Genomic DNA, 22,291 nt, shown 5'->3' with positions numbered 1-22,291 from the left:
CTTCTGTTATCAGATTTGTTTGGTCCTTCAAAGTTTACTCTTCAACAAACGATACCAACAGAATAAAACAAATTAGATGATAGTAGTAAATTGGAAAGTTGTTTAAAATTGCATTTTCTATCTAAATCGTGACAGTTTCAATGTCACTTTACTATCCCTTAATTTAATCTTATTTCATTGCAAAAAATAGTTTATGCTTTAAATAATGGGACAGGTGCTGTTCTTCACACTTCGGCGGCCCTCTGCAATCTACTACACTTCCTTTTCCTTCTGTTTGTCATGTTACGTTGTCTGTCATCTGGGCCTCTCAAGTGTTTTATGGGTTGACTCCCAAATGAAAAACAGAATTAAACTAATAAGCAGTAATTTAGCATTAAAAAGAATGTTTTCACTTTAAACATAGAGGTCTCATTATAACAAGGCCTTTTATTAACCTCTTAAATTGAATGTAAAGTTTCATCAATTAGTGCCCGTTTTTTAAAAATACTAAAAAAAACAGGGGCACTTTCATTGATGAAACTTTACATTGCACCGTATTTGTAGAAATACTTACCATTTACTTCTCCAAAGCCAGATCGCTGATTCCCCCGCCTGTTACTTCCTGCTGTACTTACACAGCAATGATGTAACCGGCTGCCTCCAATCACAGCAGGGCATCACGAGAAGGACGCTCTGGGGGGGAGTCATGATTGGAGGAAGCCGGTTTCGTCATTTCTGACGTAAGTACAGAGGAGCTGAGGTAGGGGATCGGCGATCCGACTTTAGAGAAGTAATAGGTAAGTATTTCTACAAATATGGTGCAATGTTAAGTTTCATCAATGAAAGTGTCCCTGTTTTTAATAGTTTTTTTTTAAAAAAAAACGGGCACTAATTGATTAAATTTTACATTCACTTTAAGGACCGGGCATTTCAGACAAAAAGCATTTTTTGCCATCACTACATTTAAACAGAATAGAGCCTTTTTTATAAAAAAAAAAAAAAAAAAAAAAAAAAAGTAGACAACCCAAAGTATTGATCTAGGCCCATTTTGGTATATTTCATGCCACCATTTCATTTCCAAGTGCGATCAAATACATTTTTTTTTTTTTTTACTTTTTCTCAATTTTAGGTTTCTCACTGAAATTATTTACAAACAGCATGTGCAATCATGGCACAAATGGCTGTAAATGCTTCTCTGGGATCCCCTTTGTTCAGAAATAGCAGATATATATGACTTAGGCATTGCTTTTTGGTAATTAGAAGGCCGCTAAATGCAGCTGCGCACCACACTTGTATTATGCCCATCAGTGAAGGGGTTAATTAGGTAGCCTGTAGGGTTAAGTTTAGCTTTAGTGTAGAGATCAGCTTCCCACCTTACACATCCTGATCCCTCTCAAACAACTCTCTTCCCTCCCCCACCACTAAAGGTCACCCCCATCTTAAGTACTGGCAGAAATTCTGCCAGTATAAAAAAAAAATTAAAAAAATTTAAATATATTTTCTGCAGGGTAGTATCACCCCTTGCCTCCCTGATCTCCCTCCCCCTCTACTTATTAGCCACCATCTTAGGTACTGGCAGCTGTCCGCCAGTACCCACTTTGCTATGATTTTAACCTTTTTTTAAAAAAAAACGTTTTCTGTTATCTATAAATGTTTCTTAAACTATCCAAAGCACAAATGAATTGCATAATTTAACAAATTAATTTATTGATAATTTGTGCAAATTTTTTTTAATAAAAATATTACATAATTTTAGCTGAATGGTGTAACCAATAAATAGTTCCTGGGGATAATACTTACTCCATTTTGTTATGTGTTTTTAATATTTACAACTCATTCATTTGTCATATTTATATATTATATGTACAGCAAAGTGCTTACTTCTTGCATTTAAACACATATATCATATCATTATGTACTTGTCTGAATATTTCTGAAAGGTTCAAAGGTTAATAAGTTTAAAATAAACATTTTGTTTAAAGCTAGTTTAGTAACTTATGGAATGTCCAATATAGATGTATTTAATTGCTCCATTAAAGGACCAACCAATGCAGTGGGATTGCATAATTAAATTGTGCATAATAAAAATATAATAATACCTACTCTAAATGTCAAATAAGCAGTAGATTTTTTTTTTTTTTTTGGCAAATTAATTTGTACTACCATTTTCTGGCCTCTGTATCATGTGACAGACATCAGCCAATCACAGACTAGTATACATATACCCTGTGACCTAGTGCACATGCTCAGTATGATCTTCTTCCACAGAAAGTGTAAAAAAAAATAAAAAGGTTTTGCAAAATTTGATAATGGAAGTAAATTGGAAAGTATCTTAAAACTGCTGCTCTATCTGAATCATAAAAGTTTTTTTTTTTTTCAAACTAAAGTGTCCCTTTAACTTTAGGAAGCAAGAAACTGGAGAGTGTGGTTCTCAGTAAAATGAACTTTGAATCTGTGGTGAAGGATCTTCTTCTCGTTCGTCAATACCGGGTTGAAGTTTACAAGAACAAAGCTGGAAGTAAATCCTCAAAGGATAATGACTGGCAGTTGGCTTATAAGGTATGTTGTGATAAGCGCAAGCGGAAATGAAGCAGCCTTTAGCTTATCCTTCAAACTACTCATTCACTTTTAGTCTTTAGTGTCACTGTTGATGAAAACATCCACTTTCACAATGGAATAACTTAGAGTTTAGATTAAATCGACACAAATATTTTTATTTTTTAGGCCTCTCCAGGAAACCTTACACAGTTTGAGGAGATCTTATTTGGCAACAATGATATGTCCTCAGCTGTTGGAGTTGTGGGCATCAAACTGGTCAGCGCTGAAGGACAGAGATTGGTTGGTGTTGGCTATGTGGATTCAACATTAAGAAAACTAGGAGTGTGTGAGTTCCCAGATAATGATCAGTTTTCCAATTTGGAAGCATTGCTTGTTCAGATTGGTCCTAAGGAATGCGTTATGCCTGGAGGGGACACTGCTGGAGACATTGGGAAAGTCAGACAGGTAAATGGAGGAAAAAAGGGCAATTACTGCAAAATAAATTTAACACCAACAATACAAGTACAAAACCCTTTATTCAAACTTCTTAGGACCGGAAAAGGTTTGGATTTTGAAATAGCACGAATTTTGGAATATTTGTATATTTGCGTCTATAAATGGGAGAGGGATTGGGACCAAGTGTAGACAACAATATCTTATGTCATTTAGGCAATGTTTACATGTCATAATACAGCTAATATGTGTAACTTAAAGGGACATGAAACCATGTATTAATAAAAAAGTTTGGATTTCGGAATAATTCTGCATATTGGAATTCCGGATTTAAGACTATGTACCTGTACATGTAGTTATAGCTATTTATGCTACATGCTGTATAGATGATTAATCGCAATATTAACTTACAGCTATAATAAAAACAAACACATACATGCATTGCTACAATACGTTTCCATATGGCTCGTCATATTTGTATTTTCTTGCCTATTCAAAATTAATTGTAACAATTTGCTGTTTTACCCCAGGGAGGCATATTGTAAACTTATACCATTAGGAAACATAAGCACTACGTGTAAATATCATATAAAAGTTTGTATCTTTGTGTGAAAGTCATGTTTGACATTAATTCAGATTTTTTAGGGAAACAATAGATATATAAAAGAAAGTGAAATTGCTGCCTTTTACTCTACATTTTATATGTAATTGCTTCAGTGTGTTCAGATGACAAATTGGTTCCTTAAAACTAGGGATGCACCGAAATTTCAGCTGCAGAAAGTTTCGGCCGAAAATGGCATTTTTTGTTATTTAGTTTTTCGTTTTTTTTGCCTTTTCGGTAAGATTATTGTGTAGCATATTTAAAATTTGATGCCAGCCTAGAGCTGCTGTTCGAGTTCATTACTTGACTTACTGTTTTGCATATAATAATACTTTTCTAGGACTATACTTTATTTTGATAATTGGTAAAAAAAAAAGGTTAAATCTGATTCTGTTACACAGAACTAAATAATACACAAAAAAGGAGGAAAGGAAAGATAGGGGCTATTGCAGCACTCATTCTTACTTAAGTTAGTATTGAGTTAGTTAAAACAAACTATACTTTATTTGAATATATTTAAAAAACATGGGGTAAATACCCCTACCGTTTACCACACCTACTACCAAACAGTGAATAAACTAAAAACAAGCCCACAGTCACTTCTCTGTTTCCTGGCCGATAGCAGGAAACGTCGGCATCAGGTGGCTGAAGTGACTGAAATGGCAAGATTAAAAGTATATGGAGCGAACGCGTTTCGGCTACGACCTAGCCTTTCTCAATGCTGTATTTTACACTGACATTTGGTAAAACCCGAGGCTACCGGATGCGCGGACTTTAATACTCATTGGAAAGCCCCAGTTAGCCAATCATGTCGATTACAGGAAGAACGCCCCGTTATTATCCAATGGTTGTACACGGGGGACAACGCCTACTAACCCGACTGTGTTGTTTGGCTATAGGAACTAAATGATATGCCGCGCATGCTCAGTGTTCCGCTGCTAGCGTGTAAAAAGTAATTCCATGTAATAACACTGCTGATTTAGAAATACAAATTTATACATTATACGGACAAAGTTTTATCCAAACAAGGAAGATCTTACATTTCAAAGAAATGTTTACCATACCCTATAAGGTTTATATTTCAAAGGTTTATATCGATTCACAGTCTAACGGTACTTACTGGAGTAGAAGAATAAAAAAGTTTTAAAGACTATGGAAATACTATTATTAACAACCCTTTAAAATTTACCTGCATTATATTTACCATTATGCAAATATTGCCATACTGATATGATTTAAGATTATGATATGGATATCAAACAAAAAGTAAAATATGTTGTCCACTTATACCTCACTTTTGTCTGTCATATTTATAAAATCACACCCAGCATGCCTGAACATGTAACGGTAATGCAGTATATATGTGATTTAGGATTATATTGTAATTGTCCAATAGTCAGAGTTACAGTTCTTCTTTATGAAGTATCACTACCATTTAGAAGGATCGATTACTATGAACCTACAAAAATTACCTTATAGATGGAAATTACATTATCTGGATTATGATCTATATTGCGCAAATGCATAAATATATAATATTTCTTCTGGGTCCCAATCTTTAAATATATAACGTTAACTCAAGATCTTTAATTTACTAGATCTAAAATATATATACATTATACAATGATTGGGACAGAGGAGCGGACTAATAGTCCAAGGATGTATATGCTCATTTAAATAACAGTATTCCTATAATTTTTATAAGGTGATACAAGCTCACCAAATTATAGAATTGAATACAGTGGGCTATGTTATTGACTACATGGAATAAACTTTTTGCCAGTCATAGCAGATCAGATATACATCCAGTAATTGTTATACTCATTCATGCCATGGGGCATGACAGTATTAAGATTGAAAACCCATTTGGTTTCCATCTGTAACAATTTATCCTCAGTGTTACCCCCTCTTATTCCGGGCTTCAATTTTTCAAGACCCCAACATTTTAAGGCACTGGTTTTCCCATTATGATAGCGGAGAAAATGCCTGGCAACACTAGTAATTTGTTTGGATTTGTCTACATCTCTTTGGGCTGTTCTAATATTGCTGAGGTGTTCAGTTATGCGTGTGCCCATGCTCCTTGTAGTCATTCCAATGTAATATAAATTACAGCTACAGGATATACAGTAGATAACATTAGTACTCTGACAATTTATGTGTTTAATATTCCAGGTTTTTCCAAATCTGTCAACTATTTTCTGTTTTTTGACCATGTGTTGACATACTGAGCAGTGTCCACATGCAATAGAGCCTTCATATATAGGCAATTTTTTAGCATTTCTATCGTAATGGCTACTGACCAGTGTATCCTTAATATTCCTAGCTCGCCTATATGTTACTAGAGCTTTCTCTGTTATTAACGGTTTAAGTAGTTCATCTCCAGTTAGGACATGCCAATGTTTGGTCAGAATTTTAGTAATTTGATCGCTGTGTGCGGAATAAGTAGTAATACACCTTAGGGGGGTATTATTCTCCTTAATCTTAGGGGTAAGTAGTTCTCCCCTATCTTTCAGTAACGCTCTGTTATATGCTCTCGCAAGCAGTTTTTTTGAATAGCCTCTTTCAAGTAACCTTTGTCTAAGTTCTCTAGCAGCTATTTTGAAATTTTCAACGGTGCTACAATTTCTCCTTAAACGTATATATTCTCCCATAGGTAGTCCTCTAATAGTAGCAGGATGGTGATAGCTACTAGCATGCAAAATATTATTAGTGGACGTGGGTTTCCTATACGCTTCTGTAGCAATAGAGCTATCAGTATTTCGAATTGTTATATCCAAAAATTCCACTTTGGATTTTTGTATGTTAGATGTGAGATATAGTCCAAATGGATTATCATTTAGAATTTTAATGAAGTCATGCAAGAGATTCTCAGGACCATTCCATATAAATAGAATATCATCTATATATCTGGACCAGTGGGAGATGTGTTGGGTAAGGTGTTTTAGATTATCATTGAACACCACAGTTTCCTCCCACCAGCCCAGATATATATTAGCGTAGGTTGGGGCACATGCAGTGCCCATCGCTGTCCCACAGGTCTGTAAATAAAATTTGTCATCGAATACGAAAAAATTATGGGTTAAGATAAACTCTATCATATTCAATAAAAATTGTTTGACCTCCTCACTCATACTGGTATTTTGGTTAAGATAGTATGATACCGCTCTACACCCCCACTGTATTTGTATACTAGTGTAGAGCGATTCAACGTCACAAGTTACCAGTACTGAGTTACTGTCAATATTGATCCCATTAATTTTATTCAACAGATGAATAGTATCCCTGGTTTACGATGGGAGTGATTCTACAATATATCTCAATCTTGCGTCTATGTATTTGCTGGCCTTTTCAGTAAGGGAGCCTATTCCAGACACTATTGGTCTGCCTGGTGGCTTGCATGTGTCCTTATGTATCTTTGGCAACAAATACAAAGTGGCTGTTTTTGGTTCTTTTACTTCCAGAAAATTTAATTCTTTCTGATCTATAACACCATCGTTAAATGCTGAACGAATAAGTCTATTATAGCTGTTGAGAAACATCTCTGTAGGGTTACATAAAAGTGATTTATAATTAGAAGAATTATTAAGCTGACGTAGCGCTTCTTCTCTGTACATAACATCTGGCCATATAACAATGTTACCGCCTTTATCACTGCTTTTTATTTGTATGCCTTTCATATTTTTCAATTGTTTCAGGGCTATAGCTTCTTCATTAGATAAGTTGTGATCAATAGCACCACTGTTATCCTGTATGTCTAAAATATCTTGGCATACTAAATTAAGAAAGGTCAGTGTGTTATGCGATGTATGGTTTGGAGGTACAAATTTGGACTTGGCTTTTAAAATTGTTCGCCAACCAGTATCTTCTTTGTCTGGATCACAGCTAATAGCTTCATCTAATAATGCAATAAGATCATTAATGGCAGCTTGATCATTAGCATTAAGAGTGTTAGATTCAGAGTTACTGAAATATTTTTTAAGGAGATTTTTTCGGGTAAAAAGGTGGATATCCTTTATGGCCTCAAATTTATTTAGTTTAGGTGTTGGTATAAAAGACAGGCCTCTTTTTAGGACAGATATTTGTACATTGGATAAAGTGATATCAGAGAGATTAATTATATTTAGTTCAGGAATGTCTACTTTTTGTGTTGTGATTTGTGATTGAACTTCACTTGTCTGCGAGTTCTGGGCTTGACGTTTATGGCCCCTTCTGATTCTACGCCTAAAGGGATATTTGTTTTGTTACTAGTATGAGGTACAATTCTATTTTTCAGAATCGGTCTCGGTATATTTTCACCATCAGATAAATCTACATCTGTGTTGTCACCTTCTCTGTCTGATGTATCTGCATCTAGACTAGCGGTTTTATTCTGTCCCCAAATGGTCCTGAGAATCTCTTGCATGACTTCATTAAAATTCTAAATGATAATCCATTTGGACTATATCTCACATCTAACATACAAAAATCCAAAGTGGAATTTTTGGATATAACAATTCGAAATACTGATAGCTCTATTGCTACAGAAGCGTATAGGAAACCCACGTCCACTAATAATATTTTGCATGCTAGTAGCTATCACCATCCTGCTACTATTAGAGGACTACCTATGGGAGAATATATACGTTTAAGGAGAAATTGTAGCACCGTTGAAAATTTCAAAATAGCTGCTAGAGAACTTAGACAAAGGTTACTTGAAAGAGGCTATTCAAAAAAACTGCTTGCGAGAGCATATAACAGAGCGTTACTGAAAGATAGGGGAGAACTACTTACCCCTAAGATTAAGGAGAATAATACCCCCCTAAGGTGTATTACTACTTATTCCGCACACAGCGATCAAATTACTAAAATTCTGACCAAACATTGGCATGTCCTAACTGGAGATGAACTACTTAAACCGTTAATAACAGAGAAAGCTCTAGTAACATATAGGCGAGCTAGGAATATTAAGGATACACTGGTCAGTAGCCATTACGATAGAAATGCTAAAAAATTGCCTATATATGAAGGCTCTATTGCATGTGGACACTGCTCAGTATGTCAACACATGGTCAAAAAACAGAAAATAGTTGACAGATTTGGAAAAACCTGGAATATTAAACAACACATAAATTGTCAGAGTACTAATGTTATCTACTGTATATCCTGTAGCTGTAATTTATATTACATTGGAATGACTACAAGGAGCATGGGCACACGCAACTGAACACCTCAGCAATATTAGAACAGCCCAAAGAGATGTAGACAAATCCAAACAAATTACTAGTGTTGCCAGGCATTTTCTCCGCTATCATAATGGGAAAACCAGTGCCTTAAAATGTTGGGGTCTTGAAAAATTGAAGCCCGGAATAAGAGGGGGTAACACTGAGGATAAATTGTTACAGATGGAAACCAAATGGGTTTTCAATCTTAATACTGTCATGCCCCATGGCATGAATGAGTATAACAATTACTGGGTGTATATCTGATCTGCTATGACTGGCAAAAAGTTTATTCCATGTAGTCAATAACATAGCCCACTGTATTCAATTCTATAATTTGGTGAGCTTGTATCACCTTATAAAAATTATAGGAATACTGTTATTTAAATGAGCATATACATCCTTGGACTATTAGTCCGCTCCTCTGTCCCAATCGTTGTATAATGTGTATATATATTTTAGATCTAGTAAATTAAAGATCTTGAGTTAACGTTATATATTTAAAGATTGGGACCCAGAAGAAATATTATATATTTATGCATTTGCGCAATATAGATCATAATCCAGATAATGTAATTTCCATCTATAAGGTAATTTTTGTAGGTTCATAGTAATCGATCCTTCTAAATGGTAGTGATACTTCATAAAGAAGAACTGTAACTCTGACTATTGGACAATTACAATATAATCCTAAATCACATATATACTGCATTACCGTTACATGTTCAGGCATGCTGGGTGTGATTTTATAAATATGACAGACAAAAGTGAGGTATAAGTGGACAACATATTTTACTTTTTGTTTGATATCCATATCATAATCTTAAATCATATCAGTATGGCAATATTTGCATAATGGTAAATATAATGCAGGTAAATTTTAAAGGGTTGTTAATAATAGTATTTCCATAGTCTTTAAAACTTTTTTATTCTTCTACTCCAGTAAGTACCGTTAGATTGTGAATCGATATAAACCTTTGAAATATAAACCTTATAGGGTATGGTAAACATTTCTTTGAAATGTAAGATCTTCCTTGTTTGGATAAAACTTTGTCCGTATAATGTATAAATTTGTATTTCTAAATCAGCAGTGTTATTACATGGAATTACTTTTTACACGCTAGCAGCGGAACACTGAGCATGCGCGGCATATCATTTAGTTCCTATAGCCAAACAACACAGTCGGGTTAGTAGGCGTTGTCCCCCGTGTACAACCATTGGATAATAACGGGGCGTTCTTCCTGTAATCGACGTGATTGGCTAACTGGGGCTTTCCAATGAGTATTAAAGTCCGCGCATCCAGTAGCCTCGGGTTTTACCAAATGTCAGTGTAAAATACAGCATTGAGAAAGGCTAGGTCGTAGCCGAAACGCGTTCGCTCCATATACTTTTAATCTTGCCATTTCAGTCACTTCAGCCACCTGATGCCGACGTTTCCTGCTATCGGCCAGGAAACAGAGAAGTGACTGTGGGCTTGTTTTTAGTTTATTCACTGTTTGGTAGTAGGTGTGGTAAACGGTAGGGGTATTTACCCCATGTTTTTTAAATATATTCAAATAAAGTATAGTTTGTTTTAACTAACTCAATACTAACTTAAGTAAGAATGAGTGCTGCAATAGCCCCTATCTTTCCTTTCCTCCTTTTTTGTGTATTATAATTGTTACTAAGGGGTAGCACCGGAATCTATGGATTCTTTATCTTACTTTACATCCGTGTAGTGCCAGTTTATATATATATTTCCTAATACAGAACTAAATAAATAATAATACTAGCGATGCACCAAAATTTGGGCCACCAAAAATGTGCAACTCCAATTTCGGCCCAAAGAGGAACAAAATGGCTAAAAATGTACAGCCCTCCCCTATTCTATTGAGTTACATGTCTATCCTTAGCATAAGGTGAGCAGCACAGCACTGGCATTATACACAGAGCACACACATAGGTACCATGACATGATAATATTTGAAACCAGCAGTGCCCTTTAAGGAAACCAAAAGTTCTGAATACAGTATTCAAAGGAGGATAAGTAACATGTTTATAAACACTTGATATTATCAGACACAGCCCTAAGCACTCACAGTGAATATGAATAAGCCTTATATAAGCCTTATATACAGTGCTCATACATCAGCCTCATGTGCGTAGACATTCTATTTGCCTGAGTCAAACATGCGTGCACACTATATATACATAAGCCCCAAGCTCGCACACAGTTGGTACAAATTAGCACCCACCAGACAGTGTATACAAAAAAGCACAGTAACTTTCTATAACCACCTTGGACGTAAGGTCGTAGCTAAGTCCAGTGGTCCTGGTGATAGGCAGTCTCCATTTGGGGCTCCGGACATATAATCTGACGGGTCAGTGTGAGACCCGAACCAGGAACTAGACGGAGATACGATGAGAGGATCAGGTGCAGCCACGCCCATTGCACGGATAACTACACCCAAAAACAAAACACATGTCCACCTCGTATTGTTGTCTGGCTATAACCACGCTCTCCCTTGTAGAGCTCCACCAGTTTCACTGCAGATCACACCCTACGGTACATGTGACCACACCCATTTGTTGGAGCTTTCCCGTCTACAAGCTCTCTCAGCTACACACACACACTCTAGTTAAAAAAGAAAAAACAATTTCGTTTCGGTTTTCGGCCAGGGGCATCCTGAATTTTCGGTATCGGTTTCGGTCCAGAATATTCATTTCGGTGCATCCTTACTTAAAACAAATGTAGTGTTCTCTGCTGTTGTTGCTCCTTTACCCATTGCTTACCAGGGAATTCTCCAACAAGCAGGTACATAACTTGCGTAACGTGATTCGGTGCAGATTGTGTGGCTAAAATACTTCCACATGGTGTGAAAAATTGCTAGGCGGTATTATTTTCTGGAGTGCGTGTGAGGAAGTGTAGCATATTTGACAACATACACATTATTTCTACCTTTTAAAGGGACACTGAACTCAAATTTTGTCTTTCATGATTCAGATAGAGCATGACATTTTAAGCAACTTTCTAATTTACTCCTTTTTATAATTTTTTCTTTGTTCTCTTGCTATCTTTATTTTAAAAGCAGTTATGTAAATCTTAGAATCCAGCCCATTTTAGGTGCAGCATCATGGATAACGCTTGCTTATTGGAGGCTTACATTTACCCACCAATAAGCAAGCATAACTCAGGTTCTCAACCAAAAATGGTCCGACTCCTATGTATCACATTCCTCCTTTTTTAAATATAGATCGCAAAAGAACAAAGAAATTGATAATAGGAGTCAATTTGAAAGTTGCCTAAAATTGCATGCTCTATCTGAAGCATGAAAGAAAAAAAATTGGGTTTAGTATCCCTTTAAGTGTGGATTTAAATAGCGATTCATGTGTTTTTGCCTCTATGCTTGATTTTGAATATACGTCTTCGAGTTTATACTTGGCACTAACAAGTGTGTTTTTCTCGGAGGGGAAGATATGTACTAGCTAAGTAGTACATGGTTGGGGAAAAAACCCGTTGTGGCCTGAAACTAATGATTGTAAAGTTATATCCATTAACTAGCAATTATGGCTTATAGATTATTTTTTTCCCCCCTTCCTGTTAAGTGTTGTGGGTAACATTTTGCACAATGGTGTTTTCAGATTGTCCAAAGAGGTGGGATTCTCATTACAGACAGAAAAAAAGCAGAGTTCACTACAAAAGACAGCGTACAAGACCTGAACCGTTTGCTTAAGGCAAAAAAAGGAGAGCAAGTTACAAGTGCTGCTTTGCCTGAGATGGAGAAACAGGTATACACGCATGCTAATTTAACCTCTATTATAAATGAAGAGAGACAAATCTTGGCTTGTCATGCTTATGTGGTTGTGTATCAGCCAATAAGCTTTGAGATTTCTTATCCAGCGAAACTGTGTACAGCTTATATGGGCACTTATGTGAGCAAAAAAAAGGGTCACTTAGATTCCACTTAGATGTTTTTAATTTAAATACAAATTTATGCGATTGATAGTTAATTTGAGGGTTAAAAAGCTGTTGAAAATTCAGACTTCCTTGGCAGTAATTGCCTCTGTATGCCCAAGAGTCTTTTTTTTTTTTTTTTTTTTTTTTTTTTAAATCTTCTAGTTAGTAAACGTGTGCATACAGCCGTTTTGTTCACTGCCGAATGAGGAAGTAGGCGGCTATTTTCGATATTCAGTTCTTTTTGGAGCCGAATATCCTCTTGTACAAGTGAAACACACTTAGATCTGACAGGGAACAAAACTGCTGTATGCATATGTCTAGTAGTTAGTTCATTTTTTTTTTAGAGAAATATGAAAAAAAAATTATTCCTAGGAAAAAACACTTGGATGTAATTGAAAATATTTGGAAGCCCTTAGAATAAAGGGACATTGTACACTAGATTATTCTTTGCATAAAGGTTATGTAGATTATACATTTAAAAAAACAACACTTATACACCAAGTCTCTATGGTCCCTTTTTAATTTTGTCTTTTATTTCCCTTTTAGGAGCTTTTGCTTAACCCTTTTCATGCAAAAACATATTTTATCTCATGTAACTGTTGCTCTTTCATGATAGAAAATGTTTTTGCTTTTATGTCTCTCTGTTGTTACTCTAAGCCTTTCCTTAAATGGACACTCCTAAAACGTAGCTGTTATTAATGAGAACATCCTTTTGAATCACTTACGTTGTTTTTTTAGGTTGCCATGTCTGCTTTGTCTGCGGTTATGAAGTATTTAGAACTGTTATCTGATGAGTCTAACTTTGGACAGTTTGAGCTGAAAAGTTTTGACCTGAATCAATACATGAAACTGGATAATGCAGCTGTTGGTGCCTTAAATCTATTCCAGGTGAATATTTGCTGTGTAAAAACTTTCTATAAAATCAACTAGTTTGGATAACCGCACACAACCATCAATCTTGAAAAGGCTCAAACTGCCACATCCCACTTGAATTCAAAATGTGAATAAAGCCTTGATAAAATAGGTTCTTTAATTTCACACAGGGTCCACAGGCATACAAAGTTTTGCGCCCGTTATAAGTCTTTAGTCATGTCTAAGGGCCTATAGCAGGCCCATAATGTTGTTCGTATGCCTATGGACCCTTTGTGGAATTAATAACATTTTAATAGAGCTGGAAACATTTCTGACAGTTGGATTTCCCACTATGCTTTGCTTTTTAGTAATGCTTCATAACAAAGATTTATTAAAACATTATTATAACTATATAACATTGTACAAAATCCTGATAGATGTTTTCAGTGATTCACTGAAAACAGTATTTCTTTCATGTAATTAGCAAGAGTCCATGAGCTAGTGACGTATGGGATATACATTCCTACCAGGAGGGGCAAAGTTTCCCAAACCTCAAAATGCCTATAAATACACCCCTCACCACACCCACAATTCAGTTTTACAAACTTTGCCTCCGATGGAGGTGGTGAAGTAAGTTTGTGCTAGATTCTACGTTGATATGCGCTCCGCAGCAAGTTGGAGCCCGGTTTTCCTCTCAGCGTGCAGTGAATGTCAGAGGGATGTGAGGAGAGTATTGCCTATTTGAATGCAGTGATCTCCTTCTAAGGGGTCTATTTCATAGGTTCTCTGTTATCGGTCGTAGAGATTCATCTCTTACCTCCCTTTTCAGATCGACAATATACTCTTATATATACCATTACCTCTGCTGATTCTCGTTTCAGTACTGGTTTGGCTTTCTACAAACATGTAGATGAGTGTCCTGGGGTAAGTAAATCTTATTTTCTGTGACACTCTAAGCTATGGTTGGGCGCTTTTATAAAGTTCTAAATATATGTATTCAAACATTTATTTGCCTTGACTCAGAATGTTCAACTTTGCTTATTTTCAGACAGTCAGTTTCATATTTGGGATAATGCATTTGATTTAATCATTTTTTCTTACCTTCAAAAATTTGACTCTTCCCTGTGGGCTGTTAGGCTCGCGGGGGCTGAAAATGCTTCATTTTATTGCGTCATTCTTGGCGCGGATTTTTTTGGCGCAAAAAATTCGTTTCCGTTTCCGGCGTCATACGTGTCGCCGGAAGTTGCGTCTTTTTTTTGACGTTATTTTGCGCCAAAAATGTCGGCGTTCCGGATGTGGCGTCATTTTGGCGCCAAAAAGCATTTAGGCGCCAAATAATGTGGGCGTTTTTTTGGCGCGAAAAAATATGGGCGTCGCTTTTGTCCCCACATTATTTAAGTCTCATTTTTCATTGCTTCTGGTTGCTAGAAGCTTGTTCTTTGGCATTTTTTCCCATTCCTGAAACTGTCATTTAAGGAATTTGATCAACTTTGCTTTATATATATGTTGTTTTTTCTCTTACATATTGCAAGATGTCTCACGTTGCATCTGAGTCAGAAGATACTACAGGAAAATCGCTGTCTAGTGCTGAATCTACCAAAGCTAAGTGTATCTGCTGTAAACTTTTGGTAGCTATTTCTCCAGCTGTTGTTTGTATTGATTGTCATGACAAACTTGTTAAAGCAGATAATATTTCCTTTAGTAAAGTACCATTGCCTGTTGCAGTTCCTTCAACATCTAAGGTGCAGAATGTTCCTGATAATATAAGAGATTTTGTTTCTGAATCCATAAAGAAGGCTATGTCTGTTATTTCTCCTTCTAGTAAACGTAAAAAATCTTTTAAAACTTCTCTCCCTACAGATGAATTTTTAAATGAACATCATCATTCTGATTCTGATGACTCTTCTGGTTCAGAGGATTCTGTCTCAGAGGTTGATGCTGATAAATCTTCATATTTATTTAAAATGGAATTTATTCGTTCTTTACTTAAAGAAGTACTAATTGCTTTAGAAATAGAGGATTCTGGTCCTCTTGATACTAATTCTAAACGTTTGGATAAGGTATTTAAAGCTCCTGTGGTTATTCCAGAAGTTTTTCCTGTTCCTAATGCTATTTCTGCAGTAATTTCCAAAGAATGGGATAAATTGGGTAATTCATTTACTCCTTCTAAACGTTTTAAGCAATTATATCCTGTGCCTTCTGACAGATTAGAATTTTGGGACAAAATCCCTAAAGTTGATGGGACTATTTCTACCCTTGCTAAACGTACTACTATTCCTACGTCAGATGGTACTTCGTTTAAGGATCCTTTAGATAGGAAAATTGAATCCTTTCTAAGAAAAGCTTATCTGTGTTCAGGTAATCTTCTTAGACCTGCTATATCTTTGGCTGATGTTGCTGCAGCTTCAACTTTCTGGTTGGAAACTTTAGCACAACAAGTAACACATCATGATTCTCATGATATTATTATTCTTCTACAGCATGCTAATAATTTTATCTGTGATGCCATTTTTGATATTATCAGAGTTGACGTCAGGTTTATGTCTCTAGCTATTTTAGCTAGAAGAGCTTTATGGCTTAAAACTTGGAATGCTGATATGGCTTCTAAATCAACTTTACTTTCCATTTCTTTCCAGGGTAACAAATTATTTGGTTCTCAGTTGGATTCCATTATTTCAACTGTTACTGGTGGGAAAGGAACTTTTTTACCACAGGATAAAAAATCTAAAGGTAAAAGTAGGGCTAATAATCGTTTTCGTTCCTTTCGTTTCAAAAAAGAACAAAAGCCTGATCCTTCATCCTCAGGAGCAGTTTCAGTTTGGAAACCATCTCCAGTCTGGAATAAATCCAAGCCAGCTAGAAGGGCAAAGCCTGCTTCTAAGTCCACATGAAGGTGCGGCCCTCATTCCAGCTCAGCTGGTAGGGGGCAGGTTACGTTTTTTCAAGGAAATTTGGATCAATTTTGTTCACAATCTTTGGATTCAGAGCATTGTTTCAGAAGGGTACAGAATTGGTTTCAAGATGAGACCTCCTGCAAAGAGATTTTTTCTTTCCCGTGTCCCAGTAAATCCAGTAAAAGCTCAAGCATTTCTGAATTGTGTTTCAGATCTAGAGTTGACTGGAGTAATTATGCCAGTTCCAGTTCCGGAACAGGGGATGGGGTTTTATTCAAATCTCTTCATTGTACCAAAGAAGGAGAATTCCTTCAGACCAGTTCTGGATCTAAAAATATTGAATCGTTATGTAAGAATACCAACGTTCAAGATGGTAACTGTAAGGACTATCTTGCCTTTTGTTCAGCAAGGGAATTATATGTCCACAATAGATTTACAGGATGCATATCTGCATATTCCGATTCATCCAGATCATTATCAGTTCCTGAGATTCTCTTTTCTGGACAAGCATTACCAGTTTGTGGCGCTGCCGTTTGGCCTAGCTACAGCTCCAAGAATTTTTACAAAGGTTCTCGGTGCCCTTCTGTCTGTAATCAGAGAACAGGGTATTGTGGTATTTCCTTATTTGGACGATATCTTGGTACTTGCTCAGTCTTTACATTTAGCAGAATCTCATACGAATCGACTTGTGTTGTTTCTTCAAGATCATGGTTGGAGGATCAATTTACCAAAAAGTTCTTTGATTCCTCAGACAAGGGTAACCTTTCTGGGTTTCCAGATGGATTCAATGTCCATGACTCTGTCTTTAACAGACAAGAGACGTCTAAAATTGATTGCAGCTTGTCGAAACCTTCAGTCACAATCATTCCTTTCGGTAGCCTTATGCATGGAAATTCTAGGTCTTATGACTGCTGCATCGGACGCGATCCCCTTTGCTCGTTTTCACATGCGACCTCTTCAGCTCTGTATGCTGAAGCAATGGTGCAAGGATTACACAAAGATATCTCAATTAATATCTTTAAAACCGATTGTTCGACACTCTCTAACATGGTGGACAGATCACCATCGTTTAATTCAGGGGGCTTCTTTTGTGCTTCAGACCTGGACTGTAATTTCAACAGATGCAAGTCTCACAGGTTTGGGAGCTGTGTGGGGATCTCTGACGGCACAAGGAGTTTGGGAATCTCAGGAGGTGAGATTACCGATCAATATTTTGGAACTCCGTGCAATTTTCAGAGCTCTTCAGTTTTGGCCTCTTCTGAAGAGAGAATCGTTCATTTGTTTTCAGACAGACAATGTCACAACTGTGGCATACATCAATCATCAAGGAGGGACTCACAGTCCTCTGGCTATGAAAGAAGTATCTCGAATTTTGGTTTGGGCGGAATCCAGCTCCTGTCTAATCTCTGCGGTTCATATCCCAGGTATAGACAATTGGGAAGCGGATTATCTCAGTCGCCAAACGTTGCATCCGGGCGAATGGTCTCTTCACCCAGAGGTATTTCTTCAGATTGTTCAAATGTGGGAACTTCCAGAAATAGATCTGATGGCGTCCCATCTAAACAAGAAACTTCCCAGGTATCTGTCCAGATCCCGGGATCCTCAGGCGGAGGCAGTGGATGCATTATCACTTCCTTGGAAGTATCATCCTGCCTATATCTTTCCGCCTCTAGTTCTTCTTCCAAGAGTAATCTCCAAGATTCTGAAGGAATGCTCGTTTGTTCTGCTGGTAGCTCCGGCATGGCCTCACAGGTTTTGGTATGCGGATCTTGTCCGGATGGCCTCTTGCCAACCGTGGACTCTTCCGTTAAGACCAGACCTTCTGTCACAAGGTCCTTTTTTCCATCAGGATCTGAAATCCTTAAATTTAAAGGTATGGAGATTGAATGCTTGATTCTTGGTCAAAGAGGTTTCTCTGACTCTGTGATTAATACTATGTTACAGGCTCGTAAATCTGTATCTCGAGAGATATATTATAGAGTCTGGAAGACTTATATTTCTTGGTGTCTTTCTCATCATTTTTCTTGGCATTCTTTTAGAATACCGAGAATTTTACAGTTTCTTCAGGATGGTTTAGATAAGGGTTTGTCCGCAAGTTCTTTGAAAGGACAAATCTCTGCTTTCTGTTCTTTTTCACAGAAAGATTGCTGTTCTTCCTGATATTCATTGTTTTGTACAAGCTTTGGTTCGTATAAAACCTGTTATTAAGTCAATTTCTCCTCCTTGGAGTTTGAATTTGGTTCTGGGAGCTCTTCAAACTCCTCCGTTTGAACCTATGCATTCATTGGACATTAAATTACTTTCTTGGAAAGTTTTGTTCCTTTTGGCCATCTCTTCTGCCAGAAGAGTTTCTGAATTATCTGCTCTTTCTTGTGAGTCTCCTTTTCTGATTTTTCATCAGGATAAGGCGGTGTTGCGAACTTCTTTTGAATTTTTTACCTAAAGTTGTGAATTCCAACAACATTAGTAGAGAAATTGTGGTTCCTTCATTATGTCCTAATCCTAAGAATTCTAAGGAGAAATCGTTGCATTCTTTGGATGTTGTTAGAGCTTTGAAATATTATGTTGAAGCTACGAAATCTTTCCGTAAGACTTCTAGTTTATTTGTTATCTTTTCCGGTTCTAGAAAAGGCCAGAAAGCTTCTGCCATTTCTTTGGCATCTTGGTTGAAATCTTTAATTCATCTTGCCTATGTTGAGTCGGGTAAAACTCCGCCTCAGAGAATTACAGCTCATTCTACTAGGTCAGTTTCTACTTCCTGGGCGTTTAGGAATGAAGCTTCGGTTGACCAGATTTGCAAAGCAGCAACTTGGTCTTCTTTGCATACTTTTACTAAATTCTACCATTTTGATGTATTTTCTTCTTCTGAAGCAGTTTTTGGTAGAAAAGTACTTCAGGCAGCGGTTTCAGTTTGAATCTTCTGCTTATGTTTTTCGTTAAACTTTATTTTTGGGTGTGGATTATTTTCAGCAGGAATTGGCTGTCTTTATTTTATCCCTCCCTCTCTAGTGACTCTTGTGTGGAAAGATCCACATCTTGGGTAGTCATTATCCCATACGTCACTAGCTCATGGACTCTTGCTAATTACATGAAAGAAAACATAATTTATGTAAGAACTTACCTGATAAATTCATTTCTTTCATATTAGCAAGAGTCCATGAGGCCCGCCCTTTTTTTGTGGTGGTTATGATTTTGTATAAAGCACAATTATTCCAATTCCTTATTTTATATGCTTTCGCACTTTATCACCCCACTTCTTGGCTATTCGTTAAACTGAATTGTGGGTGTGGTGAGGGGTGTATTTATAGGCATTTTGAGGTTTGGGAAACTTTGCCCCTCCTGGTAGGAATGTATATCCCATACGTCACTAGCTCATGGACTCTTGCTAATATGAAAGAAATGAATTTATCAGGTAAGTTCTTACATAAATTATGTTTTTTCTTACTGTTTTATATATTTGTTGTGTATCTTTAAAAGTACAATTCTTTGTAGTGTCTGTGTAAAACGTTCCAATATGGGAGGCAAGAAACGCAAGCACCAGAGTTATTGTGTATACGTTAAAGTGCCAAGTTAGTCAAAACAAAATAAAATGCTCTTGTTCATTAGAGCATGTAATTTTAAGAATAGTGAACCCTACACCTCAGTGTTTAACAGCCCACCTGCCTCCCGGATCACCTACTGCCGGCACAAGCAGATGATTGTTACGATCTGCAATCTGCCTGCCGATGGAACCAGAGCGCCGATCACGCTCCGGTTCTATATGCAGGCAGATGCCTGGAGTTAAGGAACTCCAGCTCTAACTTAACAGACGAGACTGCTGGAGCTTTATATATAAGCTTTTGCCCAGTTTATTGGTTTCTAAAATCTGTTAGCCATCTGAGAGCAGGATTTATCAAGGCAAGGGCCCATAAATCGGCATACGACTGAATACCCTGATTTATTGATGCAAAGTGCGCCTAAAAACGGGCAAAACTGACTAAACATTTCTTTGTTCGCATTTGCCAAGGTGTACCGGTGTGCTAAAAAATGATTACATTTGCTAGTTTTATTCGCATTTCCTGTAGTTCGACTTGGCTTTAGCGCCAGTTACCAATTTATCATTTTTTTTTTGTGCCTTTGGAGAACACAAGGTTGTCCTACAAATATGAGCATTATAGTTCTCCATAGGTACTGCGGATAAAAGCATTGGAAATCATGGTTTTTGAGCTTGTCATGTTCACATGAATTTCTGATGGATTACTTTCTGATTCTAGCAGGTCTATCTTTGGCTAGATACATATGCCAAATATAGAAAGTAAAATTGCCCGACAAAGATTATATTAACAATTTGATTTTTTAAGTTTTATATAGGCTCATTATTATAACAAAATTAAAGTAAAAATGTATTGTGGTAACACACCAAAATTAGTGCACACATTTGCAAAAAAATACAACCTAAAAAACTACGGGTTTGAAATGATTAATCAGAACTTGCTTTTTTCGTGTGGAGAAATTTCAACATAATCTGCCCCAGCTCGCCTTCCAAACAGTGCAAATGATTACGTGCAATTTTTTTTAATCATTTGTGCGCACTGGTGTGCCTCTCCAAGGACGAGCTGCAGTGAACTTGGAGGAGAATACAAAGGAGAATTCTCCTAGCCCTTGATATATCTAACCCTGATTGTCCAAAAAAAAGAGATCTTTCCTCTATCCCTGAGATGTGACTGTACAAGGCTAGGATAAAAGCACAAATTATTTTTCAAGTTAATTGGGGAGGATGTGTTTTTTTTTTTTTTTTTTTTTTCTATTGATTCATCAGTCATGTCACTGCAGGCCTTTCTATTAGAAAGAGCAATGTTTACATTTTAGTCTACATGTTGTTTTGCTTGCGAAACCCATATTTCTTTTACAAGATATGACGAGTCCACAGATTTCATCCTTACTTATGGGATAACGCCTCCTGGTCAGCAGGAGGAGGCAAAGAGCAGCACAGCAGAGCTGTATATATAGCTCCGCCCTTCCCTCCCACCCCAGTCATTCTCTTTGCCTGCGTTAGTGATAGGAAGAGGCAGAGTGAGGTGTTGGTAAAGATTCTTCAATTTAGTGTTTTAGTATTTTTTTAGCGTGGTGCCACTGTGTACTACTTTGTGCCAGGGTGTAGCCTAGACCAAATCACTCTCTTCAGTAAAAAAAAAAGAGAAGCATTTGGTGGCTTTAAGGCAATAGGAACTGGTGGGACATAATTCTCACTGCACCCTCCTATACATTGTTTGCTGCCCTAATACAGATAGCCTAAGCACTTTTAACTCAGGCTGCTCTTTGTCCACAGAGCTATGGGAGGGAGAGGACCTCTGCAAACCTGCTGGACTGCCATGCTGTCGCACAGCTTTCGAGGTAAGTGCTAACTTTATTATTTCTGGGGATGTACACTCTCAGAAAAAAAGTGAGCACAATTTTAGATAGGACTCTTTATGTGACAGGTGATTGTACCGTGTTATGGACAGTAAGGCTGGACAAACAATGTTCTGTTGTTCCCTTTGGTCTGGGCAGTAACTATGCAGACCGGGAGAGGACTAACTTCTGTTGTTGGCTGATAGATGGTGCTACCTACCATCCGGTAGAAGACTTGGCCCCAATCTGCCTTGTTTTAGAATACAGGAGTGTCTAGTGCAGATTTATGTATCAAAAGTCTCCCAAAGCTTAAGTGTGACTTAATGCATGTGGTATAGGCCTCCCAGATAACTCGCATGTCAGTAATGTACAATTTTAGTGGTTAATATATCTCCCGGTGCCCGATCTATAGGATCATAATGGCGACCGGGAGTTTGAGATCTGTGACGCCCACGGTGGGCTGAGTCAG

At 37.0% G+C, this 22,291-nt stretch overlaps 1 protein-coding gene across 1 annotated transcript in view; it reads left to right on the top strand.

The window, feature by feature from the left end:
- The window catches only part of MSH2 (mutS homolog 2), a gene marked incomplete in the record, with an annotated part of 816,329 nt that overhangs the window by 4,077 nt on the left and 789,961 nt on the right, over positions 1-22,291 (top strand). Inside the window, 4 exon segments of the mRNA XM_053712233.1 lie at positions 2,384-2,538; positions 2,704-2,982; positions 12,391-12,537; positions 13,445-13,594. Coding sequence (XP_053568208.1) covers positions 2,384-2,538; positions 2,704-2,982; positions 12,391-12,537; positions 13,445-13,594 — 731 coding nt within the window.

Source organism: Bombina bombina, chromosome 4 (assembly GCF_027579735.1).
Source record: "Bombina bombina isolate aBomBom1 chromosome 4, aBomBom1.pri, whole genome shotgun sequence".
In the NCBI taxonomy this organism is placed as follows: Eukaryota; Metazoa; Chordata; class Amphibia; order Anura; family Bombinatoridae; genus Bombina; species Bombina bombina.
The sequence above is the reverse complement of the archived record's forward strand: the minus strand, read 5'-3'. Positions and strand labels throughout refer to the sequence as shown.